Source organism: Dipodomys spectabilis, unplaced genomic scaffold (assembly GCF_019054845.1).
Source record: "Dipodomys spectabilis isolate Male_0828 unplaced genomic scaffold, ASM1905484v1 ptg000003l, whole genome shotgun sequence".
NCBI classification, from domain to species: domain Eukaryota; kingdom Metazoa; phylum Chordata; class Mammalia; order Rodentia; family Heteromyidae; genus Dipodomys; species Dipodomys spectabilis.
In genome coordinates this window covers 17840156-17848958 of record NW_024870680.1, presented here as the reverse complement: position 1 = coordinate 17848958, position 8803 = coordinate 17840156, and the positions used below count along the sequence as shown (strand labels likewise).

At 39.9% G+C, this 8803-nt stretch overlaps 1 protein-coding gene across 1 annotated transcript; it reads right to left on the bottom strand.

The window, feature by feature from the left end:
• Positions 1–7624: 7624 nt before the first annotated feature.
• Positions 7625–8563, bottom strand: LOC122116306 (olfactory receptor 51B6-like). The gene has a single exon (XM_042689966.1). The coding sequence runs from the start codon at positions 8561–8563 to the stop codon at positions 7625–7627; it is 939 nt and encodes a 312-aa protein (XP_042545900.1).
• Between the last annotated feature and the right edge of the window lie 240 nt (positions 8564–8803).

Genomic DNA, 8803 nt, shown 5'->3' with positions numbered 1-8803 from the left:
CAGTACGTAGGTGCTGGGTAAAGTTCATATGTTACAGAAATAGAATAGAGACCAAGTAGCAATAGAGAGAACTAGCAATCATATAGTACAATGCAAGGTGTTGTAACAATTGTAGGCTAGTCAGGAAAGATTGCTCGAGGAGATGACTTAGAAATAAGATTCTTGAACCTACAGGGCAAGTATGTGGATATTTTGGAGAACATTCTGACGAGGAGCAAGAAAAAGGTCCTGGAGCAGAAAGAAAGAATGAAGGAAAGAAAGGAAGAGAAAGAAAGGGAGGAAGGGAAGAAGGAAGAAAAAGGAGGGATGGCGGTATGGAGGCAAGGAGAGAGGGAAGGAAGGAAAGAGAAAGAGGAAGAAAGAAAAGAGAAAGAAAAGGAAAGAAGAAGGAAGTAAAGAGAGAGAGAGAATGAGAGAATGAAAGAGAACACATGTTCAAGGTTCTGTCTAGCTATATGTGGAGTTGGCCCCAGCCACTTGATCCATGCCCCATTGTAGTCACAGGGCTATCTGGAAAAGAAGGACTATATGATCCATTGCATTATTTCCAATCCTTCAAAAGCTTCTCTCTACCAGAAGAAAAATCTATGCTGATAGTTCCAGTTAAGTGGGTCATACATGATTCTGATACTACATAAGACTTCACACAATTACGTACATTTCTTATAACTATAAATCATTTTATCCTTGCTTAAACAGGAGGGAACTATTTTTTAAAAATGCAAGTAATTGTCAAAGGCTTTACAGTGAGCAAATGTCATCGGGGGTATGTAAGCCAGTGTCTAGCTGATTCCAGAGTGTGGCTCTGATGAAATGCAATCACCTCTCATAATCTGCATTTAGCCAAACTCTTTCTGCTTTAGCATCTCTCTTAATGTACCTCTTTTTCTTTCTAATCTAGTCAATGTATCTGTATCATTTTGAGTTACCCATACCTAGTGTTCTGCATTATCTTTTTTGTGTTCTCAGCAAAGAAACTCATTTTTCCAACAAGTAAATGCTTGACTTAGTACAAATATTTCCTCTTACAAATTTCACTTGATTTTCTTGCATAGAATTAGATAAATTCTTTTTCACACTTATGTCATTTAATTCTAATAATCATTAGCTATACCATTGTTTTTTATGTACCATCTTCCATGTTAGCAGCATTAAGGCAAATTTTCTGTACCTCAATGGAGCCAGTGCATATCCTGCTGCTTCATCATGGCTTATATATCTAAGATGCTATGCACACAAACTACTGAGTTAGAATCATTTTTATTACAGGTATGTTTGCAGCAGTTTTATGCATAAGATATATTTATATCAAAGTACACAGATACATTATATATTTAGAAAGAAAACATTTCTAGTTATTATATTCTTATTTGTACAATAGTACAAATACAAATACACGCACTATAAATGATATATACTTTAGATATACTCATATAAATATGTTATATATTATACATTATGAATATATTTTATATATTATAAATTCAAACTTATATACATTATATATGTATATATTATCAAGATACCTACACATTTATAAATAAATATGAGGCTATAACATAAAAGTAGTATAAATTCTATACATAAAATATAACATTAAATTGTATATTTATACTTTTTATGTCAGTACTGGGACTTGATCTTAGGGCCTGGTTATTGTTCCTGAGCTTTTGTGCTCAAGGCTAGCACTCTACCACTTGAGCCACAGCTCTACTTCTGCCTTTTTGGTGCTCAATTGGAAATAAGAGTGTCACAGACTTTCCTATCTGGGCTGGTTTCCAATTGTGATCCTTAAATTTCAGCCTTCTGCATAGCTAGGATTACAGGCATGAGCCACCAGTGCCTGGTTTATTTAATATTTTGTACAACATACATGATTGTATATTGCCTACATTATCTATCTGTATATTTAGAGATTCTATTCCCATACATGTACTTACAACTTATTTTTAACACATCTTTTTTTTTCCAAACCAACTCTATTGAATTTCTCTTAGAACTCTGTGGCCAAGGACATTGTCTACATATACTTTGCATGAAAAATGAAATGAGCCATTGACTGGATGATGCACTCACCTCTCTTTCTGAATGGCTTTGCCTGGAGTTCTGTGCTCAGCTCTGTTCTCACTGGTATCTGGGTAGAAGAATGCACAGGGAGCTGGATCTGGTGGAAGTGAGAATTCTACAGAGACAATGACAAGAGGAGGTTTATTCCTACTGGAAAGGAAGTTATTAGGACTTTTATCTGGCAATGGGATGAGCACCACTATTCCATTCCCATTAAGAAACAGAGACGTTGCTCATTGGCCCTTAGTCATTTCTAATTACAGTATAATAACAACACTCACAGCAGAGAAGCTGCTGCAGAGACCCATGGACCAGATTCAAGAAAAGAGGGATTTTAGTATACTATGAGTAGTTAACTTCATTTTTCTTATAAATATTCCCCTTCAATTTGGTATTTTTTTCAAATGTATTATTGCTAGAGGCATTTTTTCTTATGAATAAGAAGATATGCAAATAAATCTATGCAGAAACATGATTCCTGAGCCTGCAGTCATGAAGAATTCCCTTCCCCTCAATGGATAGTGGAGCCTCTTTTTAGTGGTGTAGAGGAGCACTTTGGAGGGGAAGATCATATCCTCCATACTGAAGAAGTTATTGAAGTTTATTTTAATTTAAGAAGATTATCTGTTGTGGTCACTGGACTGGCACATAAAATGCACCCATGCTGGCCGAATGAATGACTGTTTCATTGATGAGAAACATGACAGGTAGAGAGGAGCAGACAACCAGCCAGGCTGAGTGCATGGAGACCAGAGAGAGGGTTGATCATCTTTGTGCCAGTGAGAGGCTCATGGCCTGGACTGGCCTGGTTGTCACGCAAGCCCTGGTGAAGCCGAGCTGTCAGTCCTTCCTCCTGACCTTCATAACAGAGCGCTGCCACTGACCACTCCTCTTTTCTAAGGAGAGCAGGCTCTCATCTGCACTCTGCGCTGCTTCTGTGCAGAGACTCTAAGAGAGTCAGAAGCAGGAAAGATTCTGTGGAGATTTCAGATTCTGTGACTTCATCTGTCAAGAAAAACAAGTAACAAACACCACCTAAGTGTTTGGAGAGACAGGGCATGGGATGGGGGAGGAGGGAGGATACATTCATATAAGGCTACTCAGACATGTAGGCAGGAAACAATTAGAACAGAGAGCACTTCCTTCTAGGCTCACTGTTCTTCTGAGGTACCCACGTAACTCCCTCTTCTGGTATATTTTGCCTCTTCTCTCTTCTTTCTCCCTCCTACACCACATACTCGTACACATTGGAGCCTGGCCTAAAACAAAACAGGGAGAACTCACCAGCAGCTGCTAATATTAAAAACATGAAGTGAAGTTTAAAAGTGTGTACTGTAAGCAGGGATTGTTGTAGATTCAAAGATAGGAATCTGGCTGGTTGCTGCAAAGGAAGAATTGATTCCCCAGTCTATGGGCAATAGAATGCTCTGGTTGGGATAACTTGAGCACAGAGAGTCCCCAGGGTGGAGCCCCCTGTGGACAGGAGCTGCTCACTGCTCCACCTGTCTCCCTTCACAGATTCTCTTGAGGTGAAAAGCTGGGCAGGGCTTTGCAGGGTTTCAGCTAAGCCTAAGGTAGTCTTGCCCTTTTTAGGCTCACATTTAGTAAAGAAGATAGGTTGTTAAGTAGAATTTGTACAATAGCATGAGTAGCCCACACTAGGAAAGAAGAGATGGTTTCTAAAACCTGGGGAATGTGTGTGTGTGTGTGTGTGTGTGTGTATGTGTGCGCGCGTGTGTGTGTGTGTGTGTGTGTTTGTGTGTAAGACAGAGAGAGAGAGAGAAAGAGAGAGAGAGATTATGGAGACAACAAAATGATAGTACTTAGTTCCATTTGTGTTGCCTTGAGCAATGCTGGAAACCAGCAGATATGTGGCTGGGTGGTTGAGGTCATGCAATATTGGTAAGTTAAGATGAATCATTTGGGTCTTCAGTCTGAATGTGTTAGAGTTCATTACTAAAATAGCTGAATCCACTATGGAAAGTATCAGTGTAAACATGTGGATTTTATGAACACACTAGTCGTTTTCAGTGCATGTAATCAATTGTATATTTGCAAATGTGCCTCTATATGAATGCAAATGTGTATGTATGTATGTGTGAGTGAGAAAGAAACAGACTAAGAGACAGACAGATCACTAAGAGACAGACAGAGGTCCAGTACAAATTGTATTTTGGGGACCTTCCATCTGGAATTGCTATCCAGCACACTGAGCCAAGCTGGACTAGTAAGGGGTTTCTGCAGAACTGAAAAGCCAGGTTAATGCACATTCTGTAATTTACTTAGCCACCAGGGGGAGGATTCAGCTCAAAAATGACCTTAGATTCAAGGCAACACCAAGGTCTCCACTCACAGATTCCCTTCATCCAGTATCACCTTCCTATGTTGTCTGTGACTACCACAGAGCTCTAAGAAGTGCCAGCCACCTCCTCTTCCCTTCACAATGATCTCCTTGTCTCATATACACACAAACAGACATACCTATACCCATGCAAACTCACATACAATCCTGAAGTGGATAGAGACACAATTACTCTCTACTTGAAAATTCTGTCTGTGAAAAGCAATCATCTCATAGGACACAGAATTCTTTAGTCTGGTGACACTGACCGAGAGTTGAATCCCTACCCTGCCCACCATGAAACCCTAGCTCCAGGGCCTCCTTGTTTCCAGATGCAGCCAGTCATTGCATCCTCTGCCATGGAACATGGATGCCAAGTCAACTCACTCTTTTCCCGATTCAAAGCCCAGGCTTCATGAAGTCTATTCTGTAAGATTTTGTATGATTTATATGGGTCGTTCAGCCTGAAAAGTTTATGCTGAGTTTACTTTTTCCTTCTTCCCTCCTCCCCCCACTCCCACATCTCTCTGGACACTGGTATCTGCATCACAGACAGTCTAGACAATGGATTTCAATCATGGTTCAAATCGTAGAGTGTCTGCCAAGCAAGTGCAGATGCTGAGTTCAGACACCAGGGTTTAGGAGTGGAGGTGGGAGGGAGAGTTTTCAGGAAGCCTTGGAGATGTAGTCCTATGGAAGGTCTTGACTCAAGTAACACTTCACTGTATCATGTCCAGAAATCTAGATGCAAAGAATATCTGCTTCAGAAATTCCCAAGGCCCATTTGTGCCTCTTTCCTCTTTTTTTTAAAATTAGTACACATGAAGCGTACAAGGAGGCTGCGTTGTGATGATTCCATAGATGGACATAGAATACTTTGAACAAGCTCACTCCTTCCCTTGCATTCCATTAATGCCTCCTACTATTTCTTCAAATAGTGTCTGACAGGTTTCATCATCTACATCTGTGTGCACGTATGTATGTATGTATGTATGTATGTATGTATGTATGTGTGATGTATGTCAATATGCATGTGTGTATGCCTCTTTCTACACATATATAAAACATTGTTCAATCTTCTTCACTGTCAGCTCCCTCTTCTTTTCCCTTCTCCTCTACATCTTCATCTTTACAGGATTGGGGTTTGGAAGTTTAAATTAGGGATCCTCAAGGTCTCTTCCTACAACCTGATTTGAAATCTATCCTCATCACCAGGAAGGTGATTCCGTTTAGGAATCACATGGGGAACAAGATGGAAAAAAGAGAAAGTGAAGATGGACTTTTGGCCCTGGCTTCTTTTTTTGTGACCACCCAAGACCTGTGGATTTCCACTCTACTTGAAGTCCATGTAAAACAGGGATCACAGAAGAACGTTCAATGACCCAGAAAGATCATTTCCGTAACGCCTTTTAGAGCACAGGTTCTACTAAAGACCTCATGGGCCCCGAACTCTGCTTTTTTTTCATAGAATTAGCTCTACAAAGAGAAATGGAAATTCCCAGTCTTTTATTTTTCTTGGACATTTACTCAAAACTCTCCATCCCTTCTTTTCAATATAAGGAAAGAGAAGGAAAGACAAACGTGTGGAGGCTCAACATATGTATCTCTTTACAGCTTTATTAAATGTATTGCTATCCTAATATCTGTTATGTTCATCTAATAAGAGTAGGCCCCAGGGCCCCTGGACCCAAAGGAAAACAAAGAAATGTGTCTTTTGATGTGGCTTAGATGGCTCTGAATACATTCCCAAGAGCACAAGGCAAGGAAGAACTCGAATTTAATGAGATGTGATTCTGCTAAATGGTACTCAATTAATTTGGTCTTATCTTGGAAGACATAATCAGGCACAATAAGGCAAACAGAAGAATCGATTGACACAGAATTTAAATGTAATCAATTAGTTTAATCAAATTATATTTCATTAAAAAATCTATATGGTGGCTGATTGTATGTCATAGTAACAAGCGAGGCTTATACTGTTCTTACTTTTCCTAAATAACACTCTAGAAGCTATGGAAGGAGAAATACATTTTACCTAAAATACAAACATACGGTCAAAATGAGTAAACCAAACATAAAGCACCATCCATTGGATGTATCACAAAAAATGATTTACTATCTTGGAAACTGCCCTAAGATATGATTTCACTCTTTTTTTGAGCCTTTAAAGTTTCTGATAAATCCCAGACATTCTGTCATCTTTGATGACAAAGATTTGATGTAGCCAATGCAGGTTACTTTGAACTGGCAGACACCAGAGATCAGATGTATCTACATGGAAGGAAGTGACTATTTACTCAATGACCTTTTATGTAACTCTAGCATTTCAGATATGGGATTCTGTCCATCAGAAATTGCTTGACTGAATTTAAAGTTTCCCACAGAGCCATAAAATCCTTCTTCCCAGTTTTAGGTAGTGCATGGAGTCAATTTTGAAAGCCATGTGTATGGCCAGGAAGACTTTCTCTTATGGTCACCAGGGTTTCCATCTTCCTTCTCCCATACAGATGGCCAGGAGTGTCTCCCTTCTGAAGAGCACTCTGCATACAAGAACACTCCTCTCGTGTTACCCATAATGCATTTACAAATTAGACTTTTTATACCACTTTGCTAAACAAAAATAATTATCTTCTGTTCATCAGTTTTTGAGGGCAAGCTCATTAAGAAAATGATTATTTGGACTAGGAATGTTAGCTTGGCTTTTAGGTTATTACATTCAAAATTATTGTCAGATAAAATTTTAACAGAATGGACTTTCTCTTTTTCTTTTTTGGATTTTTTCCCACAGATCAGTTTCTCCTAAAGTCATCCTGAATTGAGAGCAGGGTAAAGCTCATTTCTTTACTTAATGTGTTTTTCTAGAAACATTAGCTAGCTCAATATGAGCAAGAAAACTAGATGCATGCACAAAGTTAAAAATGTCTTTCTCTCATGCATATGAGGCCTCAGGAAAATGATGGCATTAACTCAAATGTTACTAGCTATGCCACAGGCTCATCAAACTATGAATTATCTAGGAAAAAGAGTTCGCACCAGGGTAAGCCCTTAAGACATGTGCTAAATGTTGTGTATATATTATGCCCTATAAAAAGAAATGGCCAAGAGAAGACGATACGCTAAGTGACAGAGAAATGGGTTGATTTCCGTTGAAATGCCTACACAGCTATCAGCTTGCTCGGGTTCCAAGAGTTATTTTTCTTAGCACAATGAATCAAGTCATACTCTAGAGCAAGGCAAAGAAAACAAGCGCCGTATCCCACTCTGAATCTGTTTGGTTTTAATGCTGTAGATGACAGGGTTCATGAAAGGGGGAAAGAGGAAGTAGATGTAGCTCATAGTGATGTGGACCACATGAGGAACATGCTTGCCAAACCTATGAATTAACGTTAGGCCAACTACAGTGATGTAGAAGACCAGGATGCAACAGATATGGGAGATACATGTGTTGAGGGCCTTGGCTCGTTCCTCTCTAGAAGCAATGCCCATGACCGTCTTGAGAATCAAAATGTAGGAGAAAAAGATAATGAGAAAGTCCAACACGCCCATTGCAAATACAACCACCAGTGGGTAGACTCGATTGAAGGTGATGTCTGCACAGGCGAGTTTGATGATATCTTGATGCAGACAGAAAGCATGGGAGAGGATGCGGGATCGACAGTAGGGAAACCAGTGCAGGCGAATGATTATTGGCATAATTGACAGACCGGCCCTTGTCAACACTCCCACCCCAATTTTAATTACCTGCATGTCAGTAAGGATGGAGGTATATCTTAAGGGGTTTCGGATGGCAATGAAACGGTCGTAGGCCATGGCAAGCAAGACACCGGATTCCACAATAGAAAGAGTATGGATGAAATAGGCCTGAGAGAAGCAAGCTCCATAGCCAATCTCTCTGTTATTTAACCACAGAACACTCAGCACTGTAGGCATTGTGGTCAAGGTCACTCCAAGATCTGTGGCTGCCAACATAGCTAAAAAATAGTACATGGGCTCATGAAGGTTAGTGTCATCCCTAATGAGAAAGAGAAGGGTGCCATTGCCAAGAAGGATGGAGATGTAGGCCATCAACAGTGGGAGGGAGATCCAGTGATGGGCCTTCTCCAGGCCTGGGAAGCCAGTAAGCAGGAATGCAGATGGAGTGGTGTTGAGCCACATAGCTGAACTGCAAACCAGAAAATATTCCTCTCAGGCAATGCAGTAGAAATGAGTTCTGTAGATGTTACTCATCCAGCTTGCTACCCATTCATAAGATGTTCACTGCTTCTGACTTCCAGAAATAGCATGGATGGTGGTTTAGTCATTCCTTAGAGATTCCTAGACAGAATGGCATTGATAAAACCAACTCTACCTAGTGTTCAAGGATTAGTATATGTCAGGTTGTTAGAAAATACTCTG